At 41.1% G+C, this 21,779-nt stretch overlaps 1 protein-coding gene across 1 annotated transcript in view; it reads left to right on the top strand.

The window, feature by feature from the left end:
- Positions 1–21,779, top strand: part of sorcs3a (sortilin related VPS10 domain containing receptor 3a) — a gene marked incomplete at both ends in the record, with an annotated part of 303,702 nt that overhangs the window by 158,496 nt on the left and 123,427 nt on the right. Inside the window, one exon of the mRNA XM_083980334.1 lies at positions 14,634–14,792. Within this exon, the coding sequence (XP_083836460.1) occupies positions 14,634–14,792 (159 nt within the window). The remainder of the gene's footprint in view (positions 1–14,633; positions 14,793–21,779) is intronic.

Here is a 21,779-nt window from a genome sequence, read left to right as displayed (position 1 = left end):
GCGTTCGTATGGATGTCCACAGCCACTGTCAGTCATGTTCTGGCTTTGTCTGTTCTGGACTTGCCTCACACCCTGAGCCGTGGTGCTATATTTGCCCACAGTGCAGAAGAAGCTGCCAGCAAACAGTTTACAGCACTCAGGGAGGACGATGATATTGACCGCTTGGTGAAGCTGAACATCCTGGTCCCCCCCAGCTTTGAGGATGAGGACAATGTCCAAGTGTTCTCTGACTTGGCAAACTCACTTTCTGGCTTCACTCCTGGTTCTCCCCTCTTCTTAATGGAAGACATGGAGTCTGGAACTGAGTCATCAGCCAACCCTCTCAGAAGGTCTCTGGGGCTTTCCAGACTTCCACCTGCTATGAGACTAGATCTGCTGCAGTGATCGGCTCACTTGCATCAACATTAAAGGGATACGCCAACTTTTTTTTTTCCGTGTCTTGCCTCACTCCCGAGTCCACGACAAGCAGATAGACACCATCCTTTCGACTGTGCGTGCAGTAACAAGGGAGATACGGGTAGAGCTGGCGCACCGCAAATAAGTGCATAGGTAGTGTTAGCCTGCCTCCACCTAAAGTCATCAGAGAAACTCTAAACGGAAACTGGCGGGCCGATCTTCGTCACAGAGCTGACAAAACTAAGGTAAGGCATGAGCTGTCAAATGCTAAAGGGACGAGATCGGTCAAAACGGAGGGTTCAAGCAAAGACGGTTTATTTTGGTTCAAGCTAGCTACATCGAGGGTAGGTTAGCTTCCTATTTCAAAGTAAAAGCACAAATTCTATCGTCATGGTTTTCTGTATGTAAAGGGCAACGGGTGATTTATTTTGTGGAAGTAACCAGAAGTGCGTTGGTCACAACGGCTAGCTTGAGTAGCGCCAAATTCGTCCGAACAAAATTATAAACAGCTGGTATTTAGACAAATTAACGACACACTGCTGATCTAAACGGCTACTTTCTGGCATAAAAATGTTTGAAATGTCATGATATAAAGTGATATATTTACAGAGTTTTGAGCTAAAATGAAATCAGCTTCTGACTGCTGATTTCGGCTCAGGTAGGAGGCAGGCTAACACTACCTATAGGCCTACACTTCCAGCGTTTGAGCTAAGCTAATTAGCGGTGCGCCAGCTCTGCCCGTATCTCCCTTGTTACTGCACGCACAGTCGAAAGGATGGTGTCTATCTGCTGGTCATGGACTCGGGAGTGAGGCAAGACACAAAAAAAATGTTGTTGTATCCCTTTAATGATGCACAGCTCCATATCCCCATTAAAATAAATTCCAGAACAAGTCCAGTTTCAGCACAGTTGTTCTCCCCTTAATTATTGGCTAGCCCCAAGCACATTCTCCAGACATATGGAGGTGCTGGTTTGCCTGCACAGTACAGCTTTACCTGCCTGTCATCAGCTGCTCCTCCTGGGTCTCTATCATATGAGAAGATGTCAAAGATTCAGCCAGGACCCAAACAGATATATTCTGACTGTCCCTTTATCATTGCATTAAGATCTGTCACACTGGGGAGACCCATGTTCTCTTGGAGTTCCTGAGGATGGCCATTGATGACAGACAGCTGACACTTAAATCAATTGCTCCATGCAAATCTACAATCTTGTCAAAATCATTTATATTCCAGGTAAACAGATCAGAGCTAAGGCTTATAACACGAGGGAAACCACTTCAGGGCCAGAGGAAAGTGAACAAATATTTGGTGTGTGAAGATACCACACCTTGCTCCTTATTTCAACACCTGACATTCCTCCCGCTTCCAGCAGACAGAACTTTATTCAGGGTCATAAGTTGTGCTGCTATCATTTCATTCGTCATCAGAAGTTTGAACAGAGGTTTGTTACGAACTGACTGGATCAGTCGGCCTACTGTCTGACTGGAGACAGAGGAACATGGGTGGTGACACACTCAATAGGGACCGGCCTCTGATTTCATGCACTGCTTTCTCGCCTCTATTCGAGGTGATTATACAAAGTTCCTGTCCTTTAAAACAGCACTTCTTTTAGCCATAACCTCAGCTTGTTGAGCAATTTATGTGCTTCCTCTTTCTCCCTATTCCTCCTTATTATGACCTCCTCCTTCAGACACCACAATGAAGTCCTCAGAGGCTTCTTTCCCTCTTCACAGAAATGAGATGGAGGAAGTGTCTCGTTGACCCTCTCTCACTATGTGTTGCACTCAGCAGTCAACGGACAAAACCCAGCAGTTGCTTTTACATCACTTTCTCCAGGGACATAACAGTGGCTGTGTCACTGGTTGTGCGTTCCTCCAGAGCTGTACAGCCACATTGAGAGTGTCCCTGTGTTCCACAGTACCCATCACCACACAGGACGGGAGAACTCTTAGAAAACTATGGCCATTGAGTTTTGGATTACAGTATGCAACAAATCATTGACACACACAAAAGAACATGGAAAAACGTGTCATTCTGATACATCAGAATTTCAGTTGACAATTTACTGTCTCCTAATTGCCATTCCAGCATGATGATGCACCCACCGTTTGGAGGCCAAATTCTAGTATTCCTCCCAGTTGTCAGCTCCAAATCTAACAGAGCACCTCTGGAAATGGTAGAATGATAGCTGCAGAGCGTCAGTGTGCAGCTGCTTAATCTGCTGCCTGGTTTTGACGCTGTCATGCAAACTTGAACAAAATCTCAACATGAAGCCCCAGTATGATCCTATCATAGACTCTGGGTCTGAAAGTGAAGCCTTAATCCTATAATTTTATTAATAACTGATTGATACAGAACTGTCTATAATGAGAATAATGAGGCAAATTCTCACTAGATTTATAAACATTTCCCAGGGCGGGGTGGTGCGTGGCGCAGTGGTTAAGGCGGCCGCCCCATGTAGAGGCTACAGTCCTCAACGCAGGCGTCCCCGGTTCGAATCCCGCGTCAGGCAGATATTTCCTGCATGTCATTACCCCTCTCTCTGCCTCTCTGCCTCTCTGCCCCTACTGTGTGCTATCAAATAAAAAAAGGCAAAAACACCCAAAATATATGTATATATATAAAAAAAAAAACATTTCCCATGGCAATTTATGATCTTAATTACTAGCCTAGTGCAAGTCCTCTTAAAGCAGTAATATTTTCATTTTGTTCATTGTGGTTCCAGATGGAATAAAACAGATAGAACAGCAGGGTGTGTTTAAGGGTGTGGCTACCATGTGATTCACATGCCTGACCTATTTTTAATTTTTTTTTACTATTGCTATATTTTATTCTTGTTTTTAATCTTTGTGTATTAGTCTCCATGTCATTCTTCTTGTTTCACTTCTTATGTATATACAGTATACGTTTTCAATCAGAATGCAAAGCACTTTGAGCAGCATTTATTTGCTTTAAAAGGTGCTATATGAATACGATTGATTGATTGATTGATTGATTGATTGATTGATTGATTGATTGATTGATTGATTGATTGATTGATTGATTGATTGATTGATTGATTGATTGATTGATTGATTGATTGATTGATTGACTGACTGACCACACATGGTGACAGACAGATATAAATTTGACCCATTGTGTATTTTCAGCTCATGAAAGCTACAGGTAACATTTTGTTTGCAGAAAAATCTGCTAAACAAACTGTTAAGAAAATAAACTGTGGGTAAAAGTGAGCTTACTGCCTCAAGACAAGTTGGCATAATAACAGTAAATGACTGTTTAGTAGAGTATCATTTTACTAACAGGTATAAACAGTAGAAATGTGAGGCAGGAGGAAACCCCCAGAGCAACAAGCTTTTAACTGCCCCAATGATTTGGACTATGACTTATTAGAGGAGCTACACAGTTCTTTGAAGATAAAATGCATCATTACCTTTGTGAAGTTTTAAATTAAATTCCAATAGACAAGTCATTATTACTGACTTTGGTGGTGGTGGTGTTGTGGTGGTTTACATGTCATGTTGGTTCCAAGCTCAAATTAATTAGTTTTTTTTCCTTAATTATTCTAATTTTGACACTATCACAGTACAACATTTTCATTGTGGTGTCTAACACAGCATAATGTGTCTAATGGTGTCAAATTGTAACATTGAATCGGAGGCACTTATTTAATTGTAATTGTGATACTGTCAAATCATGTATCATTTGCCATAATATGATCTAAGTACTACAGTACATTGTATTTGTTCCAGTATCATTTAGGTGTGTGCTGTCTAGCAGTGTTTGCTGCTATCTAATAAACAACACATTTATTATAGTTCTGTCTCATTTGATGTGAGCTAGAGCTCGTCACTGTGTGTCACAAAGTGCACTCTATCATGAAATAAAAAGCAACTCATCATTCTTATCCACCTTTTTCCGAACGTCAAAAACGTTAGCCTGTTTTGCCGGTTTTGCTCTTCCGGTGGAATTTTATGTTTACGTTTCCATGGTTTCGGTAGTCGCGGTAAATGCATGGATTTTTTTTTTTTTTTTCAATGAAAATCTGTAAAACGCATGGATCATCACACCAGCTTTTTACAGTGGATATCACACAAATTGACATCCGTGTTAAAAGCCAGCGTTAATAGATCCGTGCGTTTACCGCAACTATGACAACGACTGAAAACCATGGAAACGTAAACGTACAATTCCACCAAACCGGCAAAACCGGCTTCCGGTTTTGCCCTTAGATGGCGTTCGGAAACTTGTGGATCAATACAACTGCCACTTGTGGCCACAGTTGCCATAGTTACAGTCCTGTGATAATCTATATTAATGGTCAATTTTAAGTAAACAGGCACAATAAGCTGGATAAATTAGTCTCCAGACTTCTGGTGTTGACAGATTCAAAAGTATATCAAACTTTTCAACCTGAGGACACGGGCATAACGAGGTGGTGAAGACCAAAGTCAAGGCTCAAGGTCAAGGTTGATCATTTTGCTGCAGTATGACAGGTGTTGCAGTGTTGTCCTTGAAAATAATCATTTTGTTGAGCTCCACTTGCCTGATCAGACACAAAAAAGAAAAGGAAAAGGATCTGTAGCATCAACAAGACTTGCAGAAAATAAAACAGGACTCCTGTGTGCAGTGGAGTTGTGCTCAGAGTTGTGGAAGTGCTCTGGTTCATCAGCCTCACTTTCCCGATGCCCAGCCAAGGTACACTGACCCTGAATACGTTTGCATGGCACGGCCGGTAATGGGATCCAGGGACAGTCGAGCTAAACCATGTCAGGGTGAGGAACAGATCATAGCTGGCATTCATTACTCCTCCTGACTCAGTGCCCCTGCCTGTTTTATGTGCAGAAATTCTAATTCCACATCAAGGGTAAAGCACAAACATAGTCCCTGAGGTTCTCTCTCTCAAGCTGATATGACATACTTTTTATGTAGTTGGATGTATAAAATTAGAAACATTTTTTTCCCCACACTTACGAGGTAAAGGAGATATCACACAGTACTCAGGATGTAGATAAACCTGAGGATAATACGTGTCTGATTTCAGGTTGACCACAATATGTTCAAGATATCTGAAGCAATATAAGCACAATATATCCACTCATCACTCTGCAAAAGAAAGCAATAGGGCAGGATATAGGGATCACACAAATTCATTTTTCTTACAGTCAGAACTACTGAAATGCAAAGATGTTGTTGATCTACACACAGCACAAATAATATTTAAAGCAACAAACAATTCACTGCCTGGAAACATTCAAAAAGTAGCCTATTCATTGAAAGGGAAGGGGGTTATAACTTAAGGGGGCAATTTAATTTCAAAATCCAGAATATACGCACAACAAGAAGGAGCTTTTGTGTTCCTATCTGTGGAATTAAACTATGGAACAGTTTGAATGTGGGGTTAAAAGAATGTCCAAACATAATCCAGTTCAAAAAGAAGTACAAAGAAATTATTTTCAATATGTACAGGAATGAGGGTGTTTGACAACCATAAGGTGCTGATTATTATTTATTTGGGTATTTACTTAGTTTATTTGTTGCTCTGTTGGTGTTACCTTCAGTTTGTCTTTGTATATGTGTTTGTATGTGTATATGACTCTATAGAGAGATGAAGATTAGTGATGATATTTTAGAATAAATCCAGCTAGATAAACTCATAAATTAACTTATTGTACAGATTATAATGACAAGAAAGCTTGATAGCTAATTTATGAATAAGAGGTGGGAGTAAATACGTTTTACTTCTTCCCACTCCTTTATGGATATGAAAAAAAAAAAATCTAATTATCTTTATTTTCAATTATTTTATTTTTGTTCATGTGTTGTCTTGTCCAGGCATACTACATGTCCGAAATAAACTAAAAACTAAACTAAGACTTTGTATGAATGAATATATGGAATAAAACAGCATTTTATCATGGGCATGTTACTGCATCAGTGAGTCATCGCAGCCAGGAACTAGTAGCAACCCTATGAGAATATTTACTCTAATGGTTGACCTCTGGCTCTGCCATGGGACCATTCCCCCTCCGCACCTTATTCCTGATCTAATAATTTCATTTCAATTTGCCATCCTGTACAGTAGATGGATGAAACTTTGCCTGTATTCTGGCTACATGCCTCTATTGCTTCCTTGCATCTGCCTTCAGTCTGAATAATAAAAAAAAGTCTGAATTTCTAATCACTCATTGAAAGAGACAATCATCCACTGCTTTAAGATATTCCTTGTAAGCCTAATAAAGGGATCGTTACATTAGATCTCCACAGTGACGATTCTGGAACCATATGTAGAATCTTTTTTTCCTTACATCGTCCAAGAAACAAGTTGAAGCTGTGATGTGACCTTTCACAATGTCACATTATAGATTTGAATGATTATAATGACATTTAGCACAAAGCCTCTGAAAATGACACCTCCCATGAATCACCAGGGCTCATCTTTTCCTGAGCTCAACCGTGGTCAGTCCTTGAACGGTTTGATTGAACGGCTGCTGTATTAGGTTAATTTAAAAATAAAGACATGCACAATTAAAATGCCATCGGAGACGCGCGCGAGAAAAAACATCATAGCTAAATGTGGGTGATTAAGTCTTGATCCATAGTTAATGAGCATATTGCAGCAACAAACTCTCTGTTAAACCTCCCGTCAAAGACTAAGCTCAATTGATCTGCTGTGACGTGATTCATTTGCTGCAGGGTGTCTCTTTTCTTTCCCTCTCTCTGATCCATACCTCCACTTTACCTCGGGATCCAACAGCCACTGGCTTCTGTCTCTGTGCTGCAGCTTATGCACAGCTTAACACCAGCCTGATAAAACACAAAGGTTATCCTTCCAACCTTTATCGATTTAGTATTGTTACCCTCCGCACTGACCAGCAGCCTCACAAAAGCCGAGTGGATGCTGTGAGGGAAATCTTAATCAGCCTTCTCTAATGCTATCGGTCACTGCGATTTTGGAAGCGAGCAATTATTGTTTTAGGGCGATTGTTTCAGTAGGCAGGAGAGGAATTGGCTGCGGATCCTATTCACGCCTTCGTATTGGTTTCACATGGTTGTTGTTGGTTCTTTCTAATCACAGAGGCGACAGACAGAAACCGGCGTGTTACAATAATGTGCAAGGTTGGAAAGTAATGCCGCTGTTTTCACACTTATATGGCAGTAAAGAGAATGATGTGATTGTGACAACACTTTCCAAGCCCCAGTCCTGTCATTAAAAAGGCTGCATTTTGAGGCTCGCTGATCAAGGCTGTAGAAAAGGTGAGCTAAAGCCCTGCAACGGAAGGTCATAGTTGCATTGAAAGCATAGAGAGAGGAGGACATTACAGTGCAGTACAAGGCCTGAATAGAGAGGAAGGGGAGATATATAAATGAAAGGTACAGTATGTTCATACGCCTCCTGAGGCCTTCAACTGTTCTATTTAACTGAGAGACGGGTGAATCAAAATAAGGCTTGGTGAAATTCAATTTCCCATTCATAATAGACTGTTGCTTACTCTAATAATATAGAGGATGATTATTGCTTAAAATCTTCAAATTGCATCTGACAAGTCCCAAAGACACCGACGGACATAAGGAGGACTTGGTATTATACAATGACAGGTAATGTGTAGTAAAATGGGCAAGTCTGCCTGGGCCAATGAGAGCTGCAGGTTGAGAATGTGCTGCCTGCTTATTTGTCCCTAATGAAAAACAATTTATCTAAATCACCACCAGGGCGGGTTACTGGTTAAAGCTCGGGAAAGAGGGTTTGAATTTCTGTCAATGACAAATGTGCTGCTGTTTTTCCAATTCATACTGAATTGACAGGAGAGAGCACGGCCATTAGACCAGCAGTGCAGTGGATACACACAATCCTTGTAGATGCACGGTTGTGCCATAATAAACGCTCCATGCTGAGAGATACACATTTAATGCTGTACACATTTTGGATAATGACATAAATTATTGAGTGTAGAAACTTACTCTTAGTGACAAAGCAACAGAGAGTTATCACCCAACTCTACAGCTGTTTGCTCTATTGGGCTAATTTGTTGAATTGGTTTGACTCGTGTCCAGCCACTGCATGGATAAACCCAATGTTCATTGAAGGGGTATTTCAGCATTTTGGCAAATTTGCCTATTGCCTTAATCCCTATAGTTTTAAGAGTAGGTTCATTACCTTTAATTGTCGGTGCAAGCTGTTTTTAGATCGGTGGGGCAGAGACGTGAGCTGTTCAGCTAATGCTAAAGGAGAATCATGGTATTTCCATGTTTCCCTCATCAAACTAAATACACAATACAATAACTCCAAAACACATTCACTGCATTATGAAATAATTAGTCTATTTAACATTAGAACACAAGAATCAAACACTAAGAACTACTTGCTTTTGAAATCACTCCGCCCAGCAGCCGTGTCTGGAATGTAGTTCCGGTTACGTATTTACCTTGAAAACAACTCAGTCTCGTAATGTTCCATTATTATCTCATAGTGTGGTGAATGTGCAGGTCACAATTTGTCCACCAGAGCGTTTTGAAGTTGTTGGATTGTGTATTTGATGAGTTTGATGAGGGAAAGCTGGAAATGCCATGTGCTTCCAGCTCATATCTCAGCTCTACTGATCTAAAAATAGCTTGCACTGCAAATTAAAGCTAACGAACCTACTCCTAAAACCATAAGGATTATCGCAATGCACTGTAAAAAGTAACCAGCCCAATAAGTTATCCTGACATGTTTTTATAATTTAAATCAACTCAACATAATGAATTGAGGAATTTAAACTTAATTTAATGAGTTATTGGTATCCCAACTTAAGAGCTTAAGCCAGTTTAATGAAATGGAAATTTCAATGAGTCAACCTAACTTGAGAACATGAGTTTTACCTGAATCTCTCATGAACTGAGCGTGACCCTCGCTGAGGTAGCCATATTAATCCGCCGTAAAAAATAGTGCTTGAAATTTCATCTTGATCTGATAACAGATTAATAATTATCATGTAAGATCTTTTTTAAATACTTCAGGAGCTCCACTCCGCTGCAGCTGACAATTAACAGAGGAAGAGGAGCACTTGTTGTCAAGCAGATAGACTGTTAAAGAGAAGTGGCGGATGACTACTTTTTATCAGCAAGATCAGGACGCCACCGGCTGCTCGGATCTCATTTCTCAACGGGCAAGTGCAGGTTGGCGGGGAGCAGCAGGCAAGCATCGACTGGATTATGGTAAGTGGTTGCATTTATCTTTTATTTAAAAAAAAGAAAAAGAAATCAATATTAATGTAAATTGGCTGTGGATAGGATAATTTCAGCGTTCTAACATTTGCGGGAGACATGTTGGTTAAACATTTTCATAGTCTTGTGACTAACACTTTTTAAACTTTAAGTAGTAGTTAGCAAGAGTTGTATGGCATTATTTAGAAGCATGTTCATGGTGCTCGGTAAAAGTTTTTTTTGAAACTGGTGCTTTGTTTGTAACGTTTGTCGAGTTAACGGCTTCACAAGGCTAGCTGTGTCAGTAATTAGTCGTGCCCCGCAAGCACGTGCGTCAGTCATTAGCTTCTCTCTTTTTTTCTCCTCTTTTTTTTCTGCGCCATTAGCAGAGGTGTAGGCTGCGGTCACAAACGTGCCATGCGGAGGGAAACCTGCTGATAACTGAATAGTTTGGGATTGGTGAATGTTTTTGAAGGCAGCAGTCACATTCAGTTAAATGGTGGCGAAAACTCCCGAAAATAATACTTTTTAAATTTTCTGTAGTAGTTAGCAAACGTTGTACGGCTTCCCAAGGCTAACGTTAGCTGTGTCAGTAATTAGTCGTGGCCTGTGAGCGCGTGCATCCGACATTAAAGTTTTTTTTTTCTCTCTCTCGCCATAGAGCTCCCAGTGGTCTATAATTTTGTTGAGGGGGGAGGGAAGGTTTGTTACCGTGAGTATAAAAACTGTTAGCTTGTGTGGATTAGTGATTGCAGTGCCTGTGGAAAAAGCCTTAACGGTCACGGTCATTACTGGTAAAATTGTCCACTGGTGAACGGTCCGTGGTGATAAAAAGGTTGGGAACCCCTGGTCTAAAAGTATGTTGTGTGTGTTGTTTTTTGTGTGTTTTTAGGTGCTGCTATCCATAGAAGATTGGCAACAATTGGATGAAGTAGAGCTGTAAGTTTTGCAGTTTTGCACATACAATCAAAAAAACTATCATCATTCATCACTCAACATGGATGTGGCCTGTCTTTGCCTGTCTCCTCAGATTAGGACAGAATTCCAGCGTACCGGAGGACCTCCTGGAGAAGTTTTTACAGGACTGGATGGACTTGTGCGGGCTATTGGCAGTTTACAGAGCAACGACCAGGAGTGGCCTTGAAAAAGATGTAAATTGAAGGGCAGATGACTAAAGACACAATTTTTGTTAACATTTTAATCTTACTGCATGTTTATTTGTCTTGTAGGACACAAATGGGAGAAGGACGGCTGCTCTTCTTGGCCTGCCACACTTTATCTCGGGTGAAGATTCTTCCAATGTCATCAGGATGTGTGATGGAAGAATTTATGCATTTTTGTCTAACGCCTAATCTCCTTCTATTCCTATCCTCATCTGCGTTCCTCTCTTCTTTTCTTCCTCTCATTCTTTACCTTTTTCTCTCCCTCTTCTCCTTTTCCTCCTTTACTCACTGTCTCACTCCCCTTTCCCCTCTCATCCTCTCATTCTCTACCTCCTCTCCCTTCTCTTCCTTTCTAATTCAGCTCTCTCCTTCTACACCCCCCCCCCCACCCCCCCCCCCGCCGCCGTCCAAATCTCCTTTATTTCGTTTTACTATCCCTGCTTCCCACTTCATTTCCCCTCCTTGTCTACTTCACCCTCCTTCTCTTCCTCCTTTACTTCCTGTCTCACTCCTTCTCTCTTTTCTATACATATAGTTTGTTGAATTATGAAAATGGTCTTACTCTATTTCTTTTCTTTTCAAGGTGCATACTGACATGCTGGATGGCGCGATGAAGGGTATACAGATGAGCTGATTGCCTGTGAAGGGAGTGAACAAGGGCCCGTTCCACACAACATTTTCGACATTGCCGTCGTGGTTGCAGAGACTATTGTTCTCCACAGCTGGAAAGACATTGCACAAAGGAGAAATTAATCTAAGGCAAGATTTGTTTTTTTGATTGTTGTTCTATGGAACGGAACCCTGTACACACTGACTTTACTCTCTCACACACTCTAACCTGCATTGATAAGATGAGTCTTTATTGTTTCTTGATTGTTCTATGCATTGAAGCCCCTCACTCACTTCAGTTGCCTCACACTCACTCCCTATCGCACACACACATGCACACCACACACACACACACACACTCTAATGTTTATTGATAAGATGAGCCTTTATTGTGACTGGAGAAATTCATCAAGATTGTTGTTTATTATTTCTGTTAAATAAATGTATTTGAAATGTAAGTCTATTCAGTGTGATCTTTAGTAAACTTGTTAACTTGCCATTGTGAGTCGAGACAAAATCAGTAATTTAAAAACATTAGTTTGTTCAATTTGCAACTTTAAGTTCAAAAGCTGCCTTAAAAACATGAGTTAAAGTAACTTAAAATGCAATATAGTAAGTAGTTTGAACTAAAATCATCAAGTTTGAATAGTACAAAATCATGAGTTAAATAACTAGTATAACTGAACTTTATGAGTTGAAACAACATATAATCATAAGTTCAGTTAACAAGAGAAAGTAAGTTTAATTTAATGTACAATGTAACATTGTAAGTAACTTCAACTCAGAGTATCAAGTTCAAACAATAAATGGTCATTAATTAAGCGATTTATATAACTTACCTTCCTTAGTTGAAATAAAGCTTTTGTCAAAGTTGAGTTAACTCGTGTTTTTAAGGCAGCTTTTGAACTTAAATGTATAAGTTAAACCACCCTGAAATTTATTACAGTGTGGGCAAAATTGCCAATATGTTGAAATATCCCTTCAACCTGCCTTATACCAAAAGGCAGAAACCTAAAGAAAGAGCCTGGAAGAAAAGTGGGTAATACAGTAGCTAACAGCTAAATGTTACAAGGTGTTGTTTTCCCAGCTTGCCCCTCACATGCTAGCTTGGCTCTGCACACAGCTATATACATATATCATGCCTATTTTTTAATCCACACCTTTCTGATCTGTGTGGGTGGCCCAAGTTTGGATAGCAGAATGATCTGTTGGTGTTGGTGTTTTGATCTGATTTGATAAACAAAAAATAAACTCTGTTCCAACTCACACATGCCAATCATGTAAAAGGATGATCTAGGATCAGCTTAAAGAAAGACGTCAGGTTGTGTGACAAAGTCAGCATAGGACAAACAAAATGGAGCCATTTGCCATCTCTTTTTAAAACAGTAGTCAGTGTTTGTTTTTATTTATGACCAGAATTGTTGACCTTACTTGACCTTGAACAAATCTTACCAGCCATTGGAGTGTCAGAATTCATTTAATGATGCAGTATCTCACCTAGAGCTGCTTCAAAGCAAAACTGACATCTCACTTTCTGCCAATATATAGGGCCCTTTAACTTGGAGTATGTGTTGAACATGTTAAGCTGGGCCTAGAATAGCCACATCTATGAAGAATAAACATCATAAATCATTGGAAATAAATCTAGAAAATGTAATGAAAAATGATTTCCCCCTAACATTATAAATTCTATTCCCTGAATAATAACCTTTAATAATGTGAATAACGTGGAAACGTACTCAGTAGCACAGCCCGATTCAAAAGAATACCTGGCTCTTAAAATACATTATACACCTATTCAAACACGTCTCCTTTAGTGGAGGAGGACTTTGTGTGATCATTTTATCTTCCTCAAAGAGTCTTAATGTCATTAACTGAAAGAAATATGCATTGGGCAATTCCTGCTCTTATTGAATTCTGTAATAACTGTGAGCTCTGCCAGAAATATTCCAAGCATGAAATTGGAGCTTCTACCACTGTGGCACTGTTGAATTTGAAATGTGAATTTCTTTGGAAGGAGAAACACAAGAGATGACATGTGTGAGGAGGAGCTCATATAGAAGTATGAGAAGATGTACAGCGTTTAATTGTTTCCTGAAGGAAGTTAGGAAGGAAGGAAGGACAAAGGGATAGAAGGAAGGAAGGAAGGAAGGATGAAGGGAAGGAAAGAAGGAAGGAAGGCAGGAAGGACAAAGGGAAAGAAGGAAGAAAGGACAAAGGGAGCGATGGGAGGAAAGAAGGAAGGGAGAAAGGAAGGAAAGATAGATGGAGGGAGGGAACAGATTGGGTCAAAAAAGAAGGAAGAAGTAAGGATGAAGGAGAGGAAGGGAGGGAGGCAAAAAGGATTGTGGAAAGAAGGAAGGGAAAAGGGAAGGAAGGAAGGCAGGAAGGACGAAGGGAAAGAAGGAAGGACAAAGGGAACGATGGGAGGAAAGAAGGAAGGGAAAAGGAAGGTAAGATAGATGGAGGGAGGGAACAGATTGGGTCAAAAAAGAAGGAAGAAGTAAAGACGAAGGGAAGGAAGGGAGGGAGGCCAAACGGATTGTGGAAAGAAGGAAGGGACAAGGGAAGGAAAGAAAGATGGAGGGAGGGAACAGACCAGGTCAACTGGATCAAAAGAGGAAGGAAGTAAGGACGAAGGGAAGGAAGGAAGAAAAGAAGCAAGGGAAAAGGGATTGTGGAAAGAAGGAAGGGAGAAAGTAGGGAAAGAAGGGAGGATGGAGGAAGTGAACAGATTGGGTCAATTTGACCCAGCAGGACAACAGGAGGGTGAGGACAAATAATGACTTTTGAAGTGACCTGTGTAGCTTTTGATATTTATTGGTTTTGGTTTATTAAATGTTTCACCTTTTCTTGCCATGAGCAAGCTCTGTGTGTTCTTTTTGTTTAGTTTAGTTTAGTTTTTTTTTGTGCAAGATGATGAAAACTCCAAGTGTTCACCTCAGAGTGCACAGGAAGAGCCACGGAGCCATAGCAACAGAAGAGCAGGAGTCGCACTCGTGAAATGAAGCCGGAAATATAGTGGAGTTGTTTGCCAAGCGTTTGGGCTGACGTGTGCCAAAAGCCAGGGAATGTTTTTTTTTTGCTGACACTGCTCCTGCCTCTAACATCTCTCTTCTACCTTCTCTCATCTCCCTGTCTTTCCACCTCTTCACTCAAAACTCGCCCTTCAAATTCCTTTCTTCTCCCATCTTCAAAAATACTCACACCGGCTCTCCTTACATGTGTGCACATTCTCCTCCTCCTCCTCCTTTCGCTCTCTCTTTCCTGTTCTCAGATTATGGTGTTGACAGATCCGGAGTTTGAGAGCAGCGTGCTCATCAGTTCTGATGAGGGAGCCAGTTACCAGAAGTACCGCCTCACTTTCTATGTCCTAAGCCTTTTATTCCACCCCACTGAGGAGGACTGGGCCTTGGCCTACAGTCACGACCAGAAGGTGAGACTGTGCTTCTATTATTACTTGAGATGTGTGTTGCATACGGCACATATTCACTTTTTCCATCCCTTTAGTTAATTCACTAATGGTAAAGCATTCATTCATCCTGAATGAGTCTTATTGAATAACATCAATTCTAAGCTATTATCAGGGGAGACGGCCTTTCAGTGTCTACATCCACACATTATTTAGATGTAATTTGGTGCAATTTCATCATGAATGTGCTTTTTTTTCTGATTTACTGGAGTTCTTGTTGCCAATGTTTTGAGGTCATATAAACTAAACACTTATTACAAGCCATCATAAATATACTGAACAGGATTAAATTCACCCCAACAGTGAATTAGTAATTAGAAAGCTCTTACAATTTGATCCTGAAGGGAACAGAACTAAAATGATCTGACTCATGGAGGACACTGTCATAATGGATTTGTTGTGGAAGTGTAGCTGTGGTCTGGGAAACAATTAGAAGCAAGTTGTTGCACACAGGAAACAAACTTTAAAATGAAGAGACAGAAAAAAAGAGACAATAAATAGACTATAAATGTTGAGTTGGTTGTGGCCACTGCTCTGCAAGTCACAAGAAAGTCTCAAGTCATTCCAAGACCCAACTTTGAGTTCTGAGTGCTGTAACAATAAACATTAGTCAAACATGACAGAAAGTAAAGTCCATTGTGGGGTTTAGTGTGTGTACACAGTGTTTTATTCACCTGGCCCCTTCCTCTTTTCTGTAGTTACAGTGTACAGATGTTCCCTCGGTGCTTACTTGCACATTATCACACAGACGCTGTAAGATAAGACTTTGCTACAGTCGCCTCAGATGCTGTCGGTGGAAGTTACTGTAGCTGCCTCTCCATTCATTTACTGCAGCACACAGCCATGTAGACGTAACCTACCTGAGTTAAAACTGAGTGGTAAACCATACTTCCTGCTTTTGTGTATTGATATTGATTTTTTTTTCACTTATGTTTTAATGCGAGAATAAAAGAAGCACATATTGTACACATCCACAAAGTAAAAGGCCAGGGGAAGATCACAGCAAAGTCACTGCAGCTTATCCAAACCCTTATCAACCTGGTTCATATAACTGACTCTTTTTCCTTATTGTCATTATTTCATTTTTCTAAAATAGTTTTCAATTTTTCATATTAATGTATAAATATAATTGAAAATCATTAGATGGCAACAACAGTTAAATTCACCACTACAAAACGACTACTGTATAAACTCTATAATATCTTCCTGGAAAGTCTAAAATGTCAGTAAAACGAATGCTGGAGAAGACAGACATTAGTATTAGCCCTCACTCTGGTCCTCTGTCATCCTCCCTGCTGCTGGTGTGATTAACTGCATGCAGGTAGCTCAGGCAGAGCACATTTATTTACTCACTTAGCAATTAATTGTTGGAGTGCCAATTGAAACATTCAATTAGTTCCAGATCGTGCGCTTCTATACGAGATCGTTATTAGAAAACTATTGGAAAGATGATTAGGACTTTACAAACCTGCTCTTTTTTCTTTGTGAAATATCTGAGGAAGTATGGAGGAATGACTTCACAGTGTGCGTGGTGCCACTGTGTAGGTGATGATGATGCTGTGGACATGTAGATAACGGAACAGTAAAGGTGCTAGTAATTTGGTTTATTTTGGACATAAATTAATTTTCTGTGCACAGAACATGCAGTTATTATGTCATCTATAGGACAAATTGCCTTGTTTACAACTACTTCCGGGTAGAAAACCAGCATGAGAACAATAGACGGACGAGAGTTTTGCTATATCTCATTTTTCATGTTACTATATCACCGTTTAGACTAATCTGATGTTTGTAAAGTCTATAAAACCAATGATTGGACGAACATTACTATTTATGTGTGCACATGTTGTAATTAGGGCCACGGGCCATCGCACCGGGCACTGATCCCTACAGCTATGAAATAGCTGCAGGGACCAGTGCCCGGGCTTTTCTCAACAGTGTATGAATTTTTCGCGACATAAGTCGCGAAAAACTGCGTAAGTCGCGAAAAACTGCACAAAATTTTGCATTGAGGTCAATGGGACGGGCAAAAAAAAAGAGCGAAAAAGACCAATCATTGGAGTTTAACAAACGTCTACTGCTCAGGCATACTTTCACCTAGAGACTTCATTTAAACTTTAAACAGTAGACACAAGTCTTGTGTATTGTCGTATTACTCCACGTTTTGATGGGTCATATAGTTTTTGATCAATCCCTGATCAATGACCAACCACCATTTTTGGAGAAATTATGAGATTATAATGGTTGTGTATTGCACGGAATGTTCGTGTCAGAGCGCGACATCATCGGTTAGAGTGGGAGAGATGCCAGAAAAACTCCAGATTTTTTCTCTTTCCACACTCGGCCCGGCCACAATTTACACTCCACACACATAATTTTTTCAGAATTTGTAAGACAAACTTGTTATCTCTCATATCATGTGCTCAAAATATCAGAGAGACTTACAGAATTTACAGAATAAGCCTCTGAGTGTGGCCACGTCTGTCTCTGCTCCTCATTGACTCCAATACAAATATTTTGAGAGAAGCAGAACGGACTGATGTTTTAAAACTGCCAGCGTCTCCAAAATATTTACTGTAGAAACACCAAATCGTACTAAATTTTTCAAGAAGTCCTTAGAGCAATGTGATCTGTGTTTTGTTCTGATAGGAGTTACCGTTTTGTCACAGTAAGCCTAAATGTGAGACCGGTGCAGAGGCATAAAATCGCTCTTTTTCTCCACGTTTCTGTCTGTCTCAGCCTGGGGGGCCTCTATCGCCGTGGTAACCTCTTTGATCCTCAGGCCAGAGCTCGTTAACTTCATAAACAATCCACCTGGCGCTCGTTTAAATGTTTATAAACACAGACACAGCTAAATCAGACTGACACAGGATGCAGCTCATAGTCACACACACACACACAGACTCTAGAACCAGCTTCATGTGATCACAGTTACAGACGGTTACATGCTGCCACTCCGACATGCTGCCACTCCGACATATCGCCATTCCGACATTCTACTATTCAGACATGTCACCATTCAGACATACCACCATTCCGACATGAAAACGTCCTGCCATTCCGACAGTTTCGTCCCGCCATTCCGACAAGGCTTTTTTTTTTTTTTTTTCATGTTTTAAGACATGTGTACGGATGCGATACAGTCAGTGGAAGCTTAATAAATAAACACAAACACAAAGTCTCGCCATTTACAATCACACACTCCGATGTCAGTTTGTAACAATTTCCCTTACAATAAGGATATAAGGGGAACTGGCACAACGCAGTCCTGCTGCAGGCGGATCTAGGCTCGGCTACTGGTGCGTCCAGGGAAGCAATAATCAAAGTCGCTACTTAGTCTGAGTCTCTGTATTTCACTGAACTCAAAACGCGCCCATCACAGGCGGCATATAATAAACAATTACACACAGATCAACAGAACCCGAAAGCCCTCCCCCCTCCCCCCCTCCCACTGTCCATTAAGTCCGAGTGGGAATGAGTGTGTGTGTGGGTGCGCGAGCGCACTGTCACTGTCCGTGCCGGACATGTGTGTGTGTGTGTGTGTGTGTGTGTGTGTGTGTGTGTGTGTGTGTGTGTGTGTGTGTGTGTGTGTGCGCGCGCGCGTGCGTGTGTGAGTTGACGCGTGGTGAGGGTGAGTGAGAGAGAGTTTGTTTGTCCTACTGTCCACAAGGGCGAGACGCCGCGGCTCCGGCGAGGTGACCACCAGTCCTCTCCCTCGTCCAGCTTGGCTGAGAACGGGCTGTGAGGTGTCCAAACGGGCCGTTATGATCCACAGGGTAATCCACCGGGAAAAATAATCCACTATGCCGCCTCTCCTCCCCTCTCACCACGTCACTTCTCCATTTAAACCCTCGGTCCCACTAATGCACTTTTACGCATTACGCACACAACTTACAGCAAAAAAGAAACATTCATTCATTCATTAAAGGTCCGCACGTCCAAGTGCGCAAACCACAAGGATAATTGATAATTTCCCTGGCCTAATACACAATGAAAAAAACCTGGGGAGCAAACCTAAATCAACTACCCCAGCTGGCCTGGCAAAACCCAGTGGATCACTACAAGTTGTTGCAACTTTTGGGAATTTACTCCTGGTAAAAAGGCTTACAAACATGGACCAGGACGGCTCCATAATGAGCACAAAAATCAAAAGGAAACGAAAGGTAACTTTAAAAAAAATAGCAACAGCACGAAGTAGTCAAAATATGTGTTTTACGCATGCCTCTGTGCGTCTGCAGATCAAATTGTCTATAATTAAACTTGGAGCCAGACCCGGCCAGGCTACAGGAGAGATCAAAAATATGCAGGGGTCCAGGACCCCCATGAGAACCACTGATTCTGTTGAACGTAGGCTACTGTAACCACTGTGATACAATAAAAAACAACAACATTGATCTGATTGACCGGCGGAGCGGTCCCTCTCTCCATTAACTCTCTAGCTCTCTCGACCACAGCTGCAAATGAAGTAGCACAGCGCCAATAATAATAATAATAATAATAGGCTAATAATAATAATAATAATAATAATAATAATGCATTTTATAATCGAGATGGGATGTGACCATATGTGACAAGGGCGTTGACCAGAGTCAAAGTGCTGTTAGAGGAGAGAGATGGGCGGAGGCGGTGATCATTATTAACCTACACATTTAATGACCTTATGTCGGAATGGCGGGACGTTTCCAAAAAAGGAAAGTACCGCCACTCCGACAATGGAAACAAAAATTGTCGGAGTGGTGGGACGTTTTCAATTAATGGAAGTGCCGCCATTACGACAATTAGACGTCAATGTCGGAGTGGCGGTATGTCGGAATGACCCGCGGATACCGTTACAGACACACACACACATCAAAACACACAGGTAACATACAAATGTGCGCGGAAGCGCGCACTCCTCTCCCACACTCTAACACACACAGGTAACTTCATGTGATTATACACACACACACACACACACACACACACACAGTTAACCTAATGTGGTTACAGCTCCTCCATATCAGTGCTTATAGAAAGATGATCATGTGTCTGTCTGATCAGCTCTGTCTTGACCTTAAGATCGTGGGTTTGATTCCCGTGTTGACAGAGATGGCAAAACCGGCAGAAGCCCCGTGGGCCTTTCAAAATTTCCCCAGAGGAAATTTTCTAGTTAGTCATCGTTATCGTAGATTAGCTGGGCTAACGGTTAGCTACCTGTTTAACTTTAATAAGTCAGTGACTCAATAAACGGTCCATGAAAAAATATTATATATTAATTAATAATTCATAAAGAATTAATATTATATTATATCTTAGGTACAACATGACTGAGCTAACTGGAGTAGTTTAATGTTGTGTCCAACAACGGGAGGGTTTTAACAGTTGACGTCCTGATGTTAGCTTTGCTACCGCTGTTAGCTTAGCTACAGCCGAGTCCCTGTTAGCTGCAGCCACTGATGCTTTCTAGACACCGTGATTCCCCCAAACTGAATAAATACAACACACAGCAACACAAAACACACACAGAAATGTTTCTTCAATCATTTCAGATTTGCCTAAACGGTGATAGGGCGTGAATTATATAGCTAAACTCTTGTTCGTTACTACTGTTCTCACCCAAATTACGTGCTGCTTTTCTACCCGGAAGTAGTTGTAAACAACAAGGCCATTCGGTCTATATCTCAGAAGTATTAGCCACTAACTTCAGTCCCTTAATTCCCAGCCTTCCATTTTCCGTAGCAGTCTTCATCATGGTGTCACCTTCAATGGCTTTGTCACAGTATGGAGCTCTGCACACTGTCTTCACACAGCGCTCTGAGCAAAGACCAGCCGTTATGGTCGATGACTGACCTGAGAGACAAAACGCTGGTGCTGCAGGAGGCGTGTGGGTGAAACCTGTGGACAGCCGAGTTTTTGAAGGCTGTCACTGCATGAACCAGGATGCTATGCAAGTTTTTATTTGAGTATCTGCAAGGGTGAACAGTTAAATAAAAAGTGTATGTGTCTATAGATGCACAAATCCACCCACCCACACCCACTTCATCTAATGGAGCGATGCCTGTGAACTAGTTGAGCCAGCCAGCTGGAGCTGCTGCTCCAGTCATGTGACATGCCTCACTCTATCATACAGTGCACACCTTCCCAATTAAGCTGCAATAAATGTCCCCATCTCTCCCTTTGTCTGTCAGTGACACTGCTGCCCTGTGTAGTGTTGTTGCCTGTTGTTTCAACCCCCTCTCCCTCCCCAACAGGCTCTGGGGAGTTAAGATATTTCTGCTTCACTCTCATACATATTTTAGACGCCAAACTCAAATTCATACTGCAGCTGCAATAAACAGTTCAGTTGTGAGTTGTCTCCGTGATTTGATGTTGCAAATCTTTGTAGTTGGGTCACAAAATGATTTTGTTTTAAAAAATAAATTAAAAAAATCCATTCCTCCTCTAAACTAAGGTCACAAGAAGCAAGAAAACAAGTCAGAAGCATCAAAAACTTAAATTTGGGCTGCACCACTGTGTTCCAGCATTAAAACTCAGCATGGAAACCGCTGCTATTTTAAACTGCAAGACTATTAAGATGAACAAGGTAGCCAGGTTCAAGAAGTTCAAATCTCTGGGTGGGAGTGAATTTAAAAGAGAGGTGTCTGCTGTCAGCCAAGGTTCTAGGCAAAACTTTAAATTATTCTGATGAATTTCAAGAAGTAAAAACAACTGATCAGTCACTTTTAAGGTTATTCCAAAACAGTTTCCTGATGTTAATTAAAACCGCCCTTAGCAGCTTACATTATACTATAAAAAGCATCTATTAAAACAAGTAAACATCATGAGTGTGCCTGCCTCACCCCATGAAACAGACTCTCTACATGAATTGCTCTTGATGTCCCGTATTTAATGTATCTGAGTTATGAAGGCTGATATACAGGACATACTGTACATCCACCGGCAGAGTAGAAGTAGACTGAGGCAGCTGAGATT

The sequence above is a fragment of the Trachurus trachurus genome (assembly GCF_905171665.1).
Source record: "Trachurus trachurus genome assembly, chromosome: 1".
Lineage (NCBI taxonomy): Eukaryota > Metazoa > Chordata > Actinopteri > Carangiformes > Carangidae > Trachurus > Trachurus trachurus.
This window is presented reverse-complemented; position numbering and strand designations above follow the sequence as displayed.